At 53.2% G+C, this 18,270-nt stretch overlaps 1 protein-coding gene across 1 annotated transcript; it reads right to left on the bottom strand.

Moving 5' to 3' along the window:
* Window positions 1-1,725: 1,725 nt before the first annotated feature.
* BMP15 (bone morphogenetic protein 15) lies at window positions 1,726-5,405 on the bottom strand. Its single transcript, XM_065411387.1, has 2 exons — window positions 5,060-5,405; window positions 1,726-2,582 (listed from the first exon to the last, which is right to left on the bottom strand). The coding sequence occupies exons 1-2, from the start codon at window positions 5,403-5,405 to the stop codon at window positions 1,726-1,728; spliced, it is 1,203 nt and encodes a 400-aa protein (XP_065267459.1).
* Window positions 5,406-18,270: the final 12,865 nt, after the last annotated feature.

The following is an 18,270-nucleotide window of genomic DNA, read 5'->3' on the forward strand; positions in this document are numbered from 1 at the left end:
CAGGCTACAATCCATTCACAGAAAAGAAAGAAGTGAAAGCCAAGCAGCCGTGTAACCAGAGTTCAGTAGAACTGGGGGACACTCAGGTTGGTGCAGCAATAGGCAAAGAGGAAAGACTAGGAGAAAGGTCTCTGGACTCTGCTTCTAAGGTGCTTCGAGCCAAAGGGAAAAGAAAAGAAAAAAGGTTGCATTAAAGACTAAAATCTCATCCAAGTTGATCTGGGGGAGTGATGGGTTTCAGGTAGTTCCAAGAGAGTCTAAAACACAAGTGTCTAGTAAAGGAGGGCAATTTACTAGAGATCCCAGTGACAGGGGATTAGCCAGAACTTGCTGGAGGCCTTGCGTGACCGGGCCCTCATGCTAGATGAGTTGCATCACAACTCCATCAGGCCTTGCAAGGGGTTGCCTTTTTAAGCTTTAAAACTGTTTAGCGCTTCACTTGAAGTGTTCTTTTCAGTTCCTAGAGAAGGTCTTGTAAAAACCTCCCCCTTCACCCCTCCCCCCCCGAAGCCATGGCCCAGAAGGACACAGGGCTTTGAGAAAGTGACTTTCCAGATCCTGCGCTCCCCCCTCACCATGCATTGTCTCTAGAGCCCTCTGGCCAGCCCCTATCTCACACAGCCCAACAAGCTACTGATGCAGACTACAAAGGTATTTATTTGGACAGGTCAAGCATACATGCAATCTACTGGGATTAGTGGCTAACGCCAGAGCTGGAGTGGGGGGGACAGAGCAGATACAGAAGTCACAGGACAGTACCAGCCTAAACTCAAATTAAGTATATGGAAGCCCTTAAAGTGAAGGACCCACACAGAACCCAACAAGCCAGCACTGGTGAGAGGGGGAAGCCTTTGAGCATTAGAACCAATTGGTGTCATCACTCCCTGCTCCAGACTCATTTTAGGTTCCATTTGCCTGCAGAAGATTTAGCTTCCCTGCACCAAAATCTTCAGTAGAAGAGGCCCAAGCTCCATGCATCTCACCCACAACTCCAGCCTAGCTACTAGTCCTCTAGAGAGTTCCGACAAGCACATTGCCACCTTCTCCATGGCCCGTTGGTGTGCTGGAGCCATGCCCAGTTCCCACCTGGCCACGCAGCTGTTCTCAAATGGAGCAGTCTCTTCATACAAGACGGACCCAGTTCTACTTCACAAGTGAAAGCTCAAAGAGCATCAGACAAAACCCAGATGGCATGACAATTAGCATGTTCTCCAGATGCCAGTCCATCTCACCTCCCTGCCAAAGGTTGAGCCATTTGACTGGTCATGCTTCCATCCAGTCCCATAAAGCTCCCTAGCAGGAAGAGGAGTGCCCCAAGGAGAAGATACAGAGTGGCAGTCCTTTAGTACAAGGCCCAGCAAACTCTTCCCTTTAAAAACTGCTATTCCACAATATTTGCATAAAAATCCATTTGTAAAATGTCCCAGCAGAGCCCAGTGTCCATTGTGCAATGGAGGGTGGAGGCGGAGGACCAAGAAAAAAAAAAGTTGGACAAAAACTTTCTTAAAAACCCAGATCCTTTTGTGTGGGGGGAGGGGGCTGTCAAAAATGCAAAAAAAAAGAAAAAGAAATTTAGAGGCACATTGAGCAAACTAATTCAGACAGCTGGGCATCTGGTTCATCAGAGATTGAGTTGATGTGGGGAGGCCAGGAGAAGGATCACCATGTCTTCATGCAAGCTCTGACGGTTGTTAGACATGATGAATGGTTCAAGTGCGGAGGACTTTATCTACAGGTGCAGGACTCTGCTATCATGTCTTCATACTCTTTGTAGAGGATGCTGCCACTAGGCTCAATCATCAGCACACTGATGGGACTATACTTGTAGGGCACACAGGAGGGTCGGGGGACGCTCTGGTCCACCAGCTGGTTGATGAAGTTCTGCACGATGGCATGGTTGGGGGAGTTGTAGCCATAGCGTAGGATGCGGGGACATGTGCCCTTGCAGTACTTGGGGTTGTACCGGTGGGGGGCTATGATCCAGTGGTCCCAGCCCAGCTGGTTGAAGCTGACCCGGAAGGAGCGGAGAGCACATTCGTCCTTCTCAGCGCTGGTCTTCTGCGAGTAGCTGGGGAGATCCAGAATGAGGTTGCCTGCCTGGCGAGCTTTGCGACTCAGCACTGGCCCATCAGGAGTTTCCTTCAAGCCAGCTTCCCCCAGCTTGGCCCGGAGGCCTTTCCGAGTGTCATTGAGGTAGAGCAACAGGAAAGGGTCATTCAAGGAAACAGTCTTCTCCCAGCCAACTTCAGGCTCTGAACCATCAGCTGGTCCCAGACGGATACACATATGATTAAGGCGGAGCAGCTGGCTCTTCTTGGAGTCCCAGGCCCATGGCAAAGAGTGGGAGGTGATGTCCCTCTCCTCCCAGCTGTCCATCCTAGAGGAGACAAGGGCATTCCTCTTCCCTCTTCGAGGGGGTGAGAGCTTTGGAACCCCAGCCTCCCCAGCCAACTGAACCACACAAAAGAGCTGGGCATGAGCCAGCAGCAGAGTCTTAGAATAAACCACAGTGGCTCTCACCAGATGTTCCATTCCTGGCTGGACATTCAGGTGGTAGTTGAGAGTCTGCATGTACCAGGGACCTGTGAGGGGAGGGAGGAGATGGGAGTTAGTGTTCCCAAAAGCAAGACAGAAACAGCCTCAAACTTACATACAAGCCATTTTGGTAAGTTTGTGCCCACACTCCTGGAACAGCCAGTTCTCCCTTTCACCCTCCCCTCCTAGAACTGCCCACACCCACCTAGGAGGTAGCTCGAACACTCCCATGCATCTCCTGAAGGCCTCAAAGGGGCACTAAGAATGACCTGGATAGATGGGGCTTTCTGCCCAGTTTGCTTCTTAGAAAAAGGGCCATGCGGGGTTTTTTTGTTTTGTTTTTTTAAAAATAAAGTAGTTTTGTTCCTCAAGTCAGAAATTCAGGTAATTTCTACCTGGTTTTTCCTAGAAGCCTGGACAACTGGAGATGTTTACAACATTACAGAAATCAAGGAATTGCAACTTGATTGAGAGGGGAAGCTGTTTTGGTTAGTGCCTATTTAACTCAAGTGTCCAACAAACTGTTGGAAGAATGTTCTGTATCAAGTCTCCAGGCTGCTCCCACAGGTGCCCCAGAGAGGTCTCTAGTGAGACAGAGCCATATTCCTGATCTTCTGAAAGAGACCTTATTCCTTCTAAATTGTTCAGGCTCTTTATGCATCAGAGAGAGAGTGCATGAAAGCTCCCCCTTCCCACCCCCGATTTGAGAAGCATCAAGGTCACATGGAAGGCATTAGAGAAGTCCAGAATGTACAAAGCCCCAGCCAGGAAGCTGCTAGAACCAGATTAGTGTATCAGAGCATCTTGCAGTGTTGCCTGGAGGAGCAGAGACGGATGGGGAGGGAAGGGGCATGCCTGCCGGCACAAGACAAGGCCATGGCAGAGCTCTGAAGAACCTCGGCCCTCACCAAGAGGGCAGGAGTTTCCCTTGAGCCAGTGCTGAGGCACCAGCTCACATGGTCTCTGGCTGAGCCTGAACCCCCCTTGCATGTGAACACCAGCCATGGCAAGAGACATGTACCATTATCCACCTGAGACAGTAGGGCCTGTGGTTAGGACAGGAGTCAGGAGACCTTGGTTTCATTCTTTAACATGCCATGGTCTGGTTGTGAGAATTATTTCATTCCTGGGCCTTGTTGCCCCACATGGACACAGGGCTGTCCCAGGAGCACCTCACAGGGCGGGGGGGAGGGGGGAGAAGAGGAGCCTGCTCACTGCAAAGCATGGCCCAGGATGGCCTGACTGATCACATCCCCTTACTAGAGGCCTGGGAAACAGCTGAGCTTTCCTGGCTCTCCATGGCCTCCTTGGCAACGGGAACAGCAGGTGCTCTGCTTGATGGATGGAGACAGCAGCCAGACTCGCTCATTCTCCAGCCACAGACCAGTGGGGATACAGAGCTGTCAATAGGCTGGGCTCCAGCCCTTGAGGAAGGTCCAGCCCACCCCCAATATCTCTTTATAGCTCCCAATTAGAGAGCTAACGGGAAGCACTGTCCTTCCTAGCCCAGACTCTGGGTTTGTCCCTATAAATAGCTGAATGAAGGAAACAAGTCTCTGCTCTGGGCCTCTCCCCAGCAGATGTCAGAACACACCCCCTTCCCGAGGCTCCATTTGACATGCAGACTGGACAGTGTTAGTATGAAGGATTACGCTCCACCCTCCCCCACAGAAGCCCGTGAGAACCAGAGTCCCAAGGTAACCAGGGTCCCCGAGCACTGTGCAGCCAGAGAGCAGGAGGGGTGGAAACAAACATCAGTTGTGTGCAGGGGGGAGTGAGGTTGGCAGCAGAGAGGGGACGAGGCAAAGTCCAGAGTCCACCTCCTTGGCCAAGAGCATGGTACAGTTCCCATCACACACACAAGCCCCGCAGAGGAGCATGGGGGTGGGACGCTGTCTTAGCCCTGCCTTTCACTAGCTTGACCAGCTCCAGGCACCAGGGAGTGCAGGCAGGTGCTTTGGGCTGGAGAGGGTCAACACGCTGCAGTAACTAACATGGCTGTTCGTGCCAATGTACAGGCTACTGCAGAGCAGAGCATCCTGGAGGGGGGAACCCCCCTGTATCCAGCCTGCCCCCAGCCAGGGGGAGGCTCACTAGAACCCACACAGGGGCCAGTTCTGCACAACAAGGCCTGGAGCAACAAGACTCTGCAAGGCCACCTGCTGCTTGGGCCCCACCTGCTGCCAGAAGATCAGCTCTCCTGTTCTAGTGCCAATGGGCCAGAGCAGGAGGGAGCTAAAGGCAGCATGGAGAAGGAGGGACCGGGGGTGGGGAGCTCTGGCAAAAAAGCAGAGTCCTCTTGACTGGTGCCTTTACAGCCACAGTCAGGGGTTATGGTAGCAGGGTTCCCAGCTCTCTACAGCTGCCCTTCCGACTGCCATCTCCTTCAAGCCCTGAGCACTACACAGCCCAGTGCCCCCCATTCAAACACCACCACCCCCCAGCTCCAGCCACCCCCACCCCCCTGCCAGGTGGCTTCACCCAGGAGACCCACCTGCCCACTCCCCTATGCCTAGTGACTCACCTGCCCCAGGCTGCCTTGTCTTGGCAAAGGGCCTGACCAGGCGCACAGCATTGGCACCCAGCTTACGGTTCTGGCGGGGTCGCCCAGCCTGGTCTGCCACATTCTGGTACAGGTTGAGCATGTAACGCAGCGGTTGCCTGCTGGCCAGCTGCTTCCGGTGGCAGCAGGGCCAGACGCTGGGGACCTGCTCCAGCAGCACCTGGATGAGGGGCAAGGAGGGGACCCTAGCGAGGGCACTCAGGGCAGCTGGCTCCTTCCCTTCCTCCCCCATACTCAGCTCCAGAGGGAGCAGAGCAGCCAAGAGGAACAAGCTCCCAAGGGAGCAGAGAGGGCCCAGGGCAATCATGGCTAAGGGGTGGGCAGCAGGCTGTGGCTAGGGGGTGGGCAGGGAGTTCTAGAGGGCTGGTGCTATGGGAGCCACAGAGTAGGGGGAAGCATTCTTCTCCCCCTCCCCCCACAAAGGCAAGCGCTTTCTCCCTAGCAAGGGCAGGGCTCTCCTGCTTTCACTCAGCTGTTCCCAGGCTGGGCTTTTAGGCAGCTTCCTTGGGGGTGGGGGAAGTTTTGAGGTACAATCAGACAATTTCTGCTCCCTGCCCTATTGCCCTCCCTTGAGGGCAAACCCTTCAGGATTAAAACCAGCCCCTCAGGGACCTGGCACTAAGGGGTTCCTCTGAATGCCGTTTTAAAAACCCCACTGGCCTGGGGTGTGGGGGCCAAGCAAGGTCAGCAGGACCAGCACTCAGCAGGGGGAAGGTTAAAATCCTTGGGACCCAGACTAGCTCCAGCCCCTCCTCTCTGACCCAGTCCACTGGGTTAAGAAGGGCTTAGTCCTCACATCCATTTTAAAGGCCCTGTGTTAATCAGGATTTAAAGGGCCAGGAGCTGTTCTCCACCTGCTCCCCATGCTCAGCTCTTCTGGGGCAGGTGAGGGATAGACAGATCTAGATTACAACACTAGGTGCCAGGCAGGGGAGAATAGGGCCTCCCAGACTCTGACTAGCCAGAGCTCCCCACTGCTCTGCCATTATTGGAGCTGCAAGGGGAGTTGGTACAATGGGGGCAGCCATCTGCAGATTGTCCCATAGGCATACTGGGGCCAGCGACAGCTCACGAGGCAGCCTAGTTAACAATAATTGACTCGTCTCTATGGGGCTGCCCCACAGGGTCTCACAGCTCTTAAGCACTTGGGGGAGGATCATTAGAGGCTAAAGCCTGGGTAGGGAGACCTCAATACTGTTCCCCACCTGCCACAGGATTTCTGGGCCACTGTCAGTGAGTCACTCACCTCCCTGCTCTGTGCCTCAGTTTCCCCATCTGGAACATGGGTTTGAGGATCATGAGCCACCTCACAAGGGGTCAGGAGGCTTGATGGGCCAATGCCTATAACATGCTTGGAGATCCTTGGAGGGGGAGTGCTGTGGGAGTGGTGTATGTTATTGGCCTTCTAGAGGGGAAGTGACTTGCCCAAAGCCACTGAGTGGGTCAGTGGCAGAGCTGAGAAAAGGACCAAGTTCATCTGAGTCCTGGTTCCCTGCCCCAGAAAGCAGCAAAGCTGCTATCCCTCTCCCCGCTCCCACTGATGCAGTGTGCATGGGTACAGCTTCCCCACAAGGATCTCAAGTGCCTGTGAGTCTGGTGCTGGGTTTCCCGTGCTGGTGCCAGGCTGATGCCAAATGCATGGACAAGGGGGGGTGGCAGGGTTTGCTCCCAAAGGTACACTGCCACTGCTGTGTCACTAGACCCCATCCCAGCAGCAATTGCCTCTCTGAGGCATCACGCACTGTTTCCTTTCCTCCCAACACAGACATCCTCTTCCCATCCCTCCAGCTTCACAGTGGGGGATCAAGGCTTCCATGGGAGGACTGGCAGGGACAGCATGAACCAGTGATTAGAGCACTACACTGGAAGTCTGGACTCCTGGGTTCTATTCCCAGCCCTCCACTCACTCTCTGCATGAGCCTGGGCAAACACCATGCCTCAGTTTCCCCTGCTGTACAACGGGGTCTGTAGGACATGCCCCTCAGGTGGAGGTGACATGCAGATTATTATCTGTGCTGCCACGAGCTGCCTGGAGAGGTCCTTAGCACAAGCCTCCTTCCCCCAGCCCTGGGCATTGAGGGCAGTGCCACAGGCCTCTCATGCCAGGGGAAAGGGCCATGGGAGGGCATGAATGAAGGGCTGGAGGCTGGTCCCCACCCACTCAGGGAGGATTTTCCCAGCACAGTTCATCTCCTCTCAAGCAAGCATCTGAGGCCCCATAGCCTTCACCTGGGGCTGTCAGTTCTCCTCCACTCACTGGCCTGGTCTACACTACGAGTTTAGGTCGACTTTAGCAGCGTTAAATCGAATTAAGCCTGGACACGTTCACATGACGAAGCCCTTTCTTTCGACTTAAAGGGCCCTTTAAACCGGTTTCTTTACTCCACCTCCGATGAGGGGATTAGCGATAAAATCGGCCTTAGCGGGTCGGAATTGGGGTAGTGTGGACGGAATTCGACGTTATTGGCCTCCGGGAGCTATCCTACAGTGCTTCATTGTGACCGCTCTGGACAGCACTCTCAACTCAGATGCACTGACCAGGTAGACAGGAAAAGGCCCGCGAACGTTTGAATTTCATTTCCTGTTTGCTCAGCGTGGAGAGCACAGGTGACCATGCAGAGCTCATCAGCACAGGTAACCATGATGGAGTCCCAAGATCGCAAAAGAGCTCCAGCATGGACAGAACGGGAGGTACGGGATCTGCTCGCCATATGGGGAGATGAATCAGTGCTAGCTGAACTCCGAAGCAGTAAACGAAATGGCAAAATATTAGAAAAGGTCTCCAAGGCCATGAAGGACAGAGGCCATAACAGGGACGCACAGCAGTGCCGCGTGAAAATTAAGGAGCTACGGCAAGCCTACCACAAAGCCAGAGAAGCAAACGGAAGGTCCGGGGCAGAGCCGCAAACATGCCGCTTCTACGCGGAGCTGCATGCCATTCTAGGGGGTGCAGCCACCACTACCCCAACCGTGTGCTATGACTCCCTCACTGGAGAAACACACAGGGAAGCGGGTTCGGGATACGAGGAAGATGAGGATGGAGATAATGTAGATAGCTCACAGCAGCAAGGAAGCGGAGAAACCGGTTTCCCCAACAGCCAGGATATGTTTATCACCCTGGACCTGGAACCAGTAACCCCCGAACTCACCCAAGGCGTGCTCCCAGACCCTGAGGGCACACAGGGGATCTCTGGTGAGTGTACCTTTGTAAATATTACACATGGTTTAAAAGCAAGCGTGTTTAATGATTAATGATTAATTTGCCCTGGCAATCGCGGCCAGTACAGCTACTGGAAAAGTCTGTTAACGTGTATGGGATGGAGCGGAAATCCTCCAGGGACATCTCCAGAAAGCTCTCCTTCATGTACTCCCAAAGCCTTTGCAAAAGGTTTCTGGGGAGGGCTGCCTTATCCCGTCCGCCATGGTAGGACACTTTACCACGCCAGGCCAGTAGCACGTAGTCTGGAATCATTGCATAACAAAGCATTGTAGCGTATGGTCCCGGTGTTTGCTGGCATGCAGACAACATCCATTCCTTATCACTCTTTGTTATCCTCAGGAGAGTGATATCATTCACGGTCACCTGGTTGAAATGGGGCGATTTTATTAAGGGGACATTCAGAGGTGCCCGTTCCTGCTCTGCTGAACAGAAATGTTCCCCGCTGTTAGCCACGCGGTGGGGGGAGGGGTGAAGTGATCATCCCAGAGAATTGGGTGTGGGGGGGAGGGGGGTTAGTTGGGTTTGTGCTGCATGTTAACCCGGAAACCGCAGCCCCTCCTTTTACATTGCAAACCCATTTTAAATGGCCAACCCAATGGGTGCTTGATATGGGAAATGAAGGCGCTGCTGTTTGAAACCATTCCCACATGTTAAGAAGGTTAAAAAAGCCAAAAGACTGTGGCTTACCATGGCTGCCTGCAAGCCGAAATCTGTTGCCTGGCACTGCGTGAGTGATCTCTCACACCAAACCGGCAGGCCCTCAATATAAGAGGAAAAATGCGACCTTGTAACGAAAGCACATGTGCTGTGTAATGTGAACAGCAAAATTTAACGTGAAAGAGTATACCCATTGTTCTCTAAAATGTGTCTTTTTTAACCACCTCTCCCTTCTCCTCCACCAGCTGCAAATGTTTCTCCTTCACAGAGGCTAGTGAAGATTAGAAAGAGAAAACGGTGGACGCGGGACGATATGTTCACAGAGCTCCAGATGTCCTCCCACGCTGACAGAGCACAGCAGAATGCGTGGAGGCAGTCAATGTCAGACTACAGAAAAGCACAATATGAACGAGAGGAGAGGTGGCGGGCTGAATCGCGGGATGAACAGAGCAAGTTGCGGGCTGAAGATGATAGGTGGCGTCAGCTTGCAGACAGAAGGCAAGAGTCGATGCTCCAGCTGCTGGAGCATCAAACTGATATGCTCCAGCGTATGGCTGAGCTGCAGGAAAGGCAGCAGGAGCAGAGACCTCCGCTACAGCCCCTGTGTAACCAACAGCCCTCCTCCCCAAGTTCCATAGCCTCCTCACCCAGACGCCCAAGAACACGGTGGGGGGGCCTCCGGCCACCCAGTCAGTCCTCCCCAGATGATTGCCCGAGCATCAGAAGTCTGGCCTTCAATAAGAGTTAAAGTTTTAAACTGCAGTGTGTCCTTTTCCTTCCCTCCTCCCCCACCCATCTCAGCCTACCTTGGCAATTATCCCCCTAGTTGTGTGATGAATTAATAAAGAATGCATGAATGTGAAGTAACAATGACTTTATTGCCTCTGCAAGCGGTGCTCGAAGGGGGGAGGGGAGGGTGGGGTGGTTGGTTTACAGGGAAGTAGAGTGAACTGGGTGGGGGGGGGGGCGGAGGGTTCATCAAGGAGAAACAAACAGAAGTTTCACACCATAGCCTGGCCAGTCACAAAACTCGTTTTCAAAGCTTCTCTGATGCGCACCGCGCCCTGCTGTGCTCCTCTAACCGCCCTGGTGTCTGGCTGCGCGTAATCAGCGGCCAGGCGATTTGCCTCAACCTCCCACCCCGCCATAAATGTCTCCCCCTTACTCTCACAGATATTGTGGAGCGCATAGCAAGCAGCAATAACAATGGGGATATTCTTTTCGCTGAGGTCTGAGCGAGTCAGTAAGCTGCGCCAGCACGCTTTTAAACGTCCAAATGCACATTCCACCACCATTCGGCACTTGCTCAGCCTGTAGTTGAACAGGTCCTGACTCCTGTCCAGGCTGCCTGTGTACGGCTTCATGAGCCATGGCATTAAGGGGTAGGCTGGGTCCCCAAGTATCACGATAGGCATTTCAACATCCCCAACAGTTACTTTCTGGTCTGGGAAGAAAGTCCCTTCCTCCAGCTTTCGAAACAGAGCAGAGTTCCTGCAGATGCGAGCATCATGTACCTTTCCCGGCCATCCCACGTTGATGTTGGTGAAACGTCCCTTGTGATCCACCAGGGCTTGCATCAGCATTGAAAAGTACCCCTTGCGGTTTATGTACTCAGTGGCTTGGTGCTCCGGTGACAAGATAGGGTTATGGGTTCCATCTATGGCCCCACCACAGTTTGGGAATCCCATTGCAGCAAAGCCATCCACTATGGCCTGCCCGTTTCCCAGAGTCACTACCCTTGATATCACCAGGTCTTTCATTGCCCTGGCAACTTGGATCACAGCAGCCCCCACAGTAGATTTGCCCACTCCAAATTGATTCCCGACTGACCGGTAGCTGTCTGGCATTGCAAGCTTCCACAGGGCTGTCGCCACTCGCTTCTCAACTGTGAGGGCTGCTCTCATCCTGGTATTCTGGCGCTTCAGGACAGGGGAAAGCAAGTCACAAAGTTCCATGAAAGTGCCCGTACGCATGCGAAAGTTTCGCAGCCACTGGGAATCGTCCCACAACTGCAGCACGATGTGGTCCCACCAGTCTGTGCTTGTTTCCCGGGCCCAGAATCGGCGTTCCACGGCATGAACCTGCCCCAGTAACACCATGATTTGCACATTGCTGGGGCCTGTGCCTTGTGAGAGGTCTATGTCCATGTCAATTTCCTCATCACTCTTGTCACCGCGCTGCAATCGCCTCCTTGGCTGGTCCTGGTTTTGCTTTGGCATGTCCTGGCTCTGCATATACTTCAGGACAATGCGCGTGGTGTTAGTGCTCATAATTGCCGCGGTGATCTGAGCGGGCTCCATGATCCCAGTGCTAGCTATGGCACCTGGTCTGAAAAAAGGCGCGAAACTAGTATCTGTTGGACCAGGGGAAGGAGGGAGGGAGGGAGGGAGGGGCGAGTGACGACATGGCGTACAGGTACAGGGAATTAAAATCAACAAAGGTGGCTGTGCATCAGGGAGAAACACAAACAACTGTCACACAGAATGGCCCCCTCCAAAGATTGAACTCAAAACCCTGGGTTTAGCAGGCCGTTGATTTCACGGAGGGAGGAGGAAGCTAATGAATACAGAACAAATCTATTTTTTACATCTTAAGCTGGCAGCTGACAGTGCAGCATGACTGATAGCCACTGCAGTACGATGACGATGGATACCAATAGTAATATACCATCTTCTACCAAAAGGCAAGGGGCTGCTGCTGTGTAGCAATGCAGCCCCACATCTGCCAGCCCCACGTCTGCCAGCACCCAGATCGCCCTCGGCCTCTTCTGGGTGCTTAGCAGAAAATACTGGGCGCTTGGCAGAAAATAGCATACTACGACTGATAGCCATCATCGTCAAGACAGTTCAATAGGACTGAGCATGTTTGCCCAGGTGCCTCTGATCGAACCGCAATATGATGACGATGGATACCAGTCATAATATACCATCTACTGCCAAAAGGCAAGGGGCTGGTGCAATGCAGCCCTACGGCTGCCAGCCCCACGGCTACTAGTCATGCTGCACCGTCTACCGCCAAAAGGCAGTTAGCTGCTGCTGCTGTGTAGCAATGCAGTACCACGTCTGCTGGCACCCAGATGACATATGGTGACGGTGAGCTGAGCTGAGCGGGCTCCATGCTTGCCGTGGTATGTTGTCCTCACAGGTAACCCAGGTAAAAAGGCGCGAATCTATTGTCTGCCGTTGCTCTGACGGAGGGGGAGGGGCCTGACGACATGTACCCAGAACCCCCCGCGACACTGTTTTGCATCATTCAGGCATTGGGATCTCAACCCAGAATTCCAATGGGCGGCGGAGACTGTGGGAACTGTGGGATAGCTACCCATAGTGCAATGCTCCGGAAGTCGACGCTAGCCTCGGTACTGTGGACGCGGTCCGCCGACTAGAGCACTTAGAGCATTTTATGTGGGGATACACACAATCGGCTGTATACAACTGATTTCTATAAAACCGGCTTCTATAAATTCGACCTAATTTTGTAGTGTAGACATACCCACTGTCTCTAGCCAGGATCTGGGGACATCGCAGTGCTGCTGCCACTAGGTGGGAGATGCCCATGCAAGCCACCCTGTTCTGACTGGGACAGCGCTGCCTTCCCAGCAGCCACCTGAATCCTGGATGCTGCTCCCAGCCCTGGGCTGCCCGCAGAGTGGTGGGTCCCACGTGCTCTGAGCCAGTCTAAGGGTTGGGGTCAGTGCTTCCTGCAGCCGGGGCACAGGCCGACCTAAGCGTTAAGGCCTGTCCCAACCACAGCCCCAGCAGCAGCCGCTACGGAGGTGGGGGATTGTCTTCTGCTCCAGGACATTTGAGTGTTGCGTCTGTCTCCATGTGACTGCAGTTGACCGGATTCTCCAGCAGAGGTCACTGTAAGCCTTTTCAGTGATGGGGTGGGGGGAGATGGGGATTTTGGGATCGGTATTCCATGCGGTGGAAGTTCTCTGCCCCAGTCTATGAGCCCTGAAGAAGATGATGGAAATTGCTCTGAAAACGCATCTCACGAGAGTTAGAACCTCGTGGGTTTTGGGAGTGCTGAGGGGAGCCTGCTCCAGCCTGCTCAGAGCTTTGTGACTAGGCAGCGTGTGGCTTTAGCTCTGGCTGCAATGTTTCCTGCATGCGCAGACTTCTATTGGATTAGCAGGGGTTCTCAAACTTCATTGCACCGACCCCTTTCCCACAACAAAAATTACTACACGACCCCAGGATGGGGGACTGAAGTCTGAGCCCATCCCAGCCCTGTTGCCCTGGGCAGGGTGGTGGTGGTGGGGAGACCAAAGTCGAAGCCTGAGGGCTTCAGCCCTGGGTGGGGGCGGGGGGGAAAGCTGTAACCTGAGACCTGCCGCCCAGGGCTCAGACTTGGGCTCAGGCCCCTAATGCCAGCTCTGGTGATGCCATTACAACAGGGTCGTGACCCACTTTGGGGTCCCAACCCACAGTTTGAGAACCACTGGATTAGAGGAAAGGAAGAAAGAACAAATATAAAATCCCCTCCTCCCCGAGGTGAGGGCAGAGTGTGCACCTCCCCCGAGTCAGGAGGTCTCCCATGTGGCATTGCCCAGTAGCCCTGCCCTCTCCCCACAGCGGCACCTGGCACACGGGATCCTGACACCTCTGTGGGCTCACGTGTCCCTGCAGGCTCTGTTCCCTTCTGCCAGTGCCCCTCAGTCCTGACCTGCAGCCCCCCTGCTAACCCAGCCCTGGGCTTCCCCCCCGCCAGCTCTGCTGGTGTCCCTCAATCCTGACTCCCTATGGCCAGAGCCCCCCAGACCCCACCACACAAATGCCCAGCGCCCTGCACAACACCACCTCTGTCCAGTGCCTCCCTGCCCACAGCCCCACGACAACTGCCCAGCACCCTGCACAGAACCCCCACTCCCTAGTGCCCCAACACACACATCTTCCCTGCCCCCTGACAGCCCAGCACTGCCCCCGCAAGTAACCCACTCCCCCACCCCCTGCCTCCCGACCGCACTCACTGGCCCTGCTGGGAGGCAACTGTGTCTGCCAGGCTTAGGGTGACCAGATGAGATGAAGAAAATATCGGGACACCAGGGGGAAGGGGGGGGGGCAAAAAAAAAATGGCGAGTGCTGCCGGCAGAGCAAAATATCGGGACAAATTGCGTCCCAACCAGAGATCAGTCGAGACGCGGGACAAACAGCTAAAAATCGGGACGGTCCAGATTTTATCGGGACGTCTGGTCACCCTAGCCAGGCTGAGCCGGCAGTGCAGCTAGAGCTGGTCCCGGGGCGGGGAATCGCTCTGTGGGAGTGGATTGAACCAGGGACCTCTGCATTTTAAAGCATGAGCGTCCCCTGCGTGAGTGAAAAGACCTCGCTCTGCTGGCTCATCAGCCTGTGTTGGTGCCCTCAGACACACACCGGGAAGGGAACAGAGCACCACGTACAGTGAATGTGGTGTGAACCAGTCAGGTGGCCTGGACTTGGGTCCTTAGGGAGCCCTTCTCAGAGGCTAAAGCAACCGCGGTGGTAGGGCAGCGTCCCCTCCTCCTCACCTGGTGCCATGGGAGCTCCCACTACCCCTAACTCAGGCTGTGTACGTGGGCCTGGCAGGCAAAGGCTGAGGATTGGGGCTGAACTAGAGGCGCCTGCATGATATCATGGATGCTGCCCCTGCCCTGCTGGGCTGGCTTTGACCCCTGGGATGAGGGGGCATAAATGGCTAGAGTGGGGCACCAGGCCCAGGGCTGCTGCCAAGGAGGTCAGAGGCAAAGCTCCTGTAGGCCCCGCTGGGAGCAGGATGTGCTGGCGATGAGAGGGTTAATCCATGGCGTGGATGTGGCGAGGCTGAGAGACTGGCCAGTGCATAGACCTGGCCCAAGGTTGTGTGTGTCTGTGGGGGGGGATGGGGGGCTTTGCACGCATCTGTGTTTCTGCAGGTATGAGCAATGCTTTGTGCACCTTTGCATGGCGTGGGGAGAGCTGTGCATGGTGGGTGTCTCTGGGTGTGCAGGGACATGTAATTGTGCATTGGTATTGTGTAACGGTGGGTGTGATTGTGCTGGGTTGTAGAAGGAGGTGTGTTTGGGGGTGGTGCAAGGTCTGTGTGTGAAGAGTGTGCGTGTGTGTGTAGTTGTGCGGGGGTGTTGTGATGTGTTAGTGCTCACATGGCACTTGGGGATTTGAGGGCCATGGTATTTGGGGGCTAATCAGCTGAACATGAGCTCCCAATGTGACGCTGTGGCCAAAAGGGCTAATGTGACCCTGGGATGAATCAACAGGGGAATCTCCAGCAGGAGCAGAGAGGGTATTTTACCCCTGTATTTGGCACTGGTGTGACCACTGCTGGAATCCTGTGTCCAGTTCTGGGGCCCACAATTCAAGAAGGATGGTGATAAACTGGAGAAGGTTCAGAGAAGAGCTGCGAGAATGATTAAGGGGTTAGAAAACCTGCCTCATAGTGAGAGACTCAAATTGCTCAATCAATTTAGCTTAACACAGAGAAGGTGAAGGGGTGACTTGATCAGTCTATATCTATGTGGGGAACAAATATTTAATCAAGGGCTCTTCAGTCTAGCAGAGGAAGGTCTAACATGATCCAGTCAGTGACTAGAAGTTAAAGCTAGAGAAATTCAGACTGGAAATGGGCATACATTTTTTAAGTGAGATTAATTAGCCTCTGGAACAACTTTCCGACGGGTGTGGTAGATTCTCCATCACTGGGCATTTTAAAATCCAGACAGGCTGTTTTCCTACGAGATCTGCCCTAGGAATTGTTGGGGGGCAGTTCCCTGGCCTGTGTTGTACAGGGGATTCTGATCCCATGGCCTTGGAATGGGTGAGTTAGCCCACCGAGTCCATTCTGCAGTGTTTCCCCAGCTGACTCAGCCCCTGGAGGACCCCACGTGCTGGGCTGGGGCTGGGGCTGGGTCCAGCTCTCTCTGCTGGTGCTGACAGGATGGGGGCTGCTTGGCTGCCCTGGGCTCCAGTGCTTCTTGTTTCAGACGATGCTGCCAGGCCTGAGCTGTGCAAGCGGGAAAGCCGTGCTGGAGTGCTGTGTGCTGCTTAAATGGCCATAAACACGTCAGCAGAGCCATAAATCATGGCAGAGCTGGGGCAGGCCCTGCAGCTGCTCTCCCCAGGGTTACTGGCTGGGCTCTCCCAGCAGCCTCTCAAAGGCACACACAACCCCTCTCTGCCACCATAAGCCAGGGAATTGGCAGGAACAGTAACAGAGACAGGCTGACCCACAGCTTCCCATACCCCTGAGCTTCAGGCTAACCAGGCTTGGATCGGGGGTCTGGGCTCAGGTCCCTCGTGTCTGCATACCTGCAAACATGTTCCATGGCCCCCAGCCCCGCTCAGCATCACCAGCCCATTCTCCAGAGCGGGAAACTGAGGCACAGAGAGAGAGGGGGAGCTGCTCGCCCAGTGAGACTTTAGTAAGGCATTTGATACGGTCTTGCATGATATTCTTATTGATAAACTAGGCAAATACAATTAGATGGGGCTACTATAAGGTGGGTGCATAACTGGCTGGATAACCGTACTCAGAGAGTTGTTATTAATGGTTCCCAATCCTGCTGGAAAGGCATAACGAGTGGGGTTCCGCAGGGGTCTGTTTTGGGACCGGCTCTGTTCAATATCTTCATTAACGACTTAGATATTGGCATAGAAAGTACGCTTATTAAGTTTGCGGATGATACCAAACTGGGAGGGATTGCAACTGCTTTGGAGGACAGGGTCATAATTCAAAATGATCTGGACAAATTGGAGAAATGGTCTGAGTTAAACAGGATGAAGTTTAACAAAGACAAATGCAAAGTGCTCCACTTAGGAAGAAAAAATCAGTTTCACACATACAGAATGGGAAGAGACTGTCTAGGAAGGAGTACGGCAGAAAGGGATCTAGGGGTTCTAGTGGACCACAAGCTAAATATGAGTCAACAGTGTGATGCTGTTGCAAAAAAAGCAAACATGATTCTGGGATGTATTAACAGGTGTGTTGTGAGCAAGACACGAGAAGTCATTCTTCCGCTCTACTCTGCTCTGGTTAGGCTTCAGCTGGAGTATTGTGTCCAGTTTTGGGCACCGCATTTCAAGAAAGATGTGGAGAAATTGGAAAGGGTCCAGAGAAGAGCAACAAGAATGATTAAAGGTCTTGAGAACATGACCTATGAAGGAAGACTGAAAGAATTGGGTTTGTTTAGTTTGGAAAAGAGAAGACTGAGAGGGGACATGATAGCAGTTTTCAGGTATCTAAAAGGGTGTCATAAGGAGGAGGGAGAAAACTTGTTCACCTTAGCCTCTAAGGATAGAACAAGAAGCAATGGGCTTAAACTGCAGCAAGGGAGGTCTAGGTTGGACATTAGGAAAAAGTTCCTAACTGTCAGGGTGGTTAAACACTGGAATAAATTGCCTAGGGAGGTTGTGGAATCTCCATCTCTGGAGATATTTAAGAGTAGGTTAGATAAATGTCTATCAGGGATGGTCTAGACAGTATTTGGTCCTGCCATGCGGGCAGGGGACTGGACTCGATGACCTCTCGAGGTCCCTTCCAGTCCTAGAATCTATGAATCTATGAATCTATGAGCCAGTGGCACTGCTGGGTAGATGAGAACCCAGGTGTCCTGGCATAGAGTCCTGTCCATCACCTATCAATCTGTTGAGATGAGTTCCTGTCTGCATCCTGTAAAACTTGCCCATACCGGTATTGCCCTGGCCTCTTCTTTTGTCATTCAGTGTTGCACGCATTCTAAAGCAATATGCATTTCCTCACCTTTTGGGGGCGAAGCCAGACTTTGAGGCACCTGCTCCCCTACTTGGTGTAAACTTTGCTTGTGCCAATCAGAAACGAACACAAACAGGTTTTGGGCCCCGTCCCCTATGACACTTCTATGATGTCATAGTTGGTACTTTATGGGCTGCCTGCCATGTGCAGGCAGGGAGAGGAGAAAGAAAAACGAATCCTGTGTATCCTGTGTACACCCGTAACCGAGCCTGATCACCTCGAAGCCTCTCTCTCAGCTCACATGTTTCAAACAGAGTTTCTACGTTTGCCGGTCGTTATGCGTTGGTTTGTATTTGTAAGTATCAGTTATTACTAATTGCTGCATCTTTGTTTATAAATATTGTTAGTAAATGTTTTAGTCATTGTGTGTTTTAAGTTTCATTAACTCTATTAGCTAATCAAACGCTGCTCCCTTACCCCTTGTAATTATCCCCAATAAAACTTTAAATTGATTAATTTTAGTTGTGTGTGTGTGTGTGTGTGTGTGTCTGCAGTTTGCATCGTGACCCATACTCTCCTTGCATCCCTTACCAATATAGTCTATTGCCAC

This window comes from Emys orbicularis, chromosome 9, assembly GCF_028017835.1.
Source record: "Emys orbicularis isolate rEmyOrb1 chromosome 9, rEmyOrb1.hap1, whole genome shotgun sequence".
Taxonomy (NCBI): domain Eukaryota; kingdom Metazoa; phylum Chordata; order Testudines; family Emydidae; genus Emys; species Emys orbicularis.

Bases quoted from the DNA above. Each gene is read 5' to 3' on its own strand.
- BMP15 (XM_065411387.1), bottom strand. From the start codon at position 5,405: ATGATTGCCCTGGGCCCTCTCTGCTCCCTTGGGAGCTTGTTCCTCTTG. The intron at 2,583-5,059 runs GTGAGTCACTAG...CTCCCCTCACAG, and splicing joins GACAAGGCAGCCTGGGGCAG to GTCCCTGGTACATGCAGACT.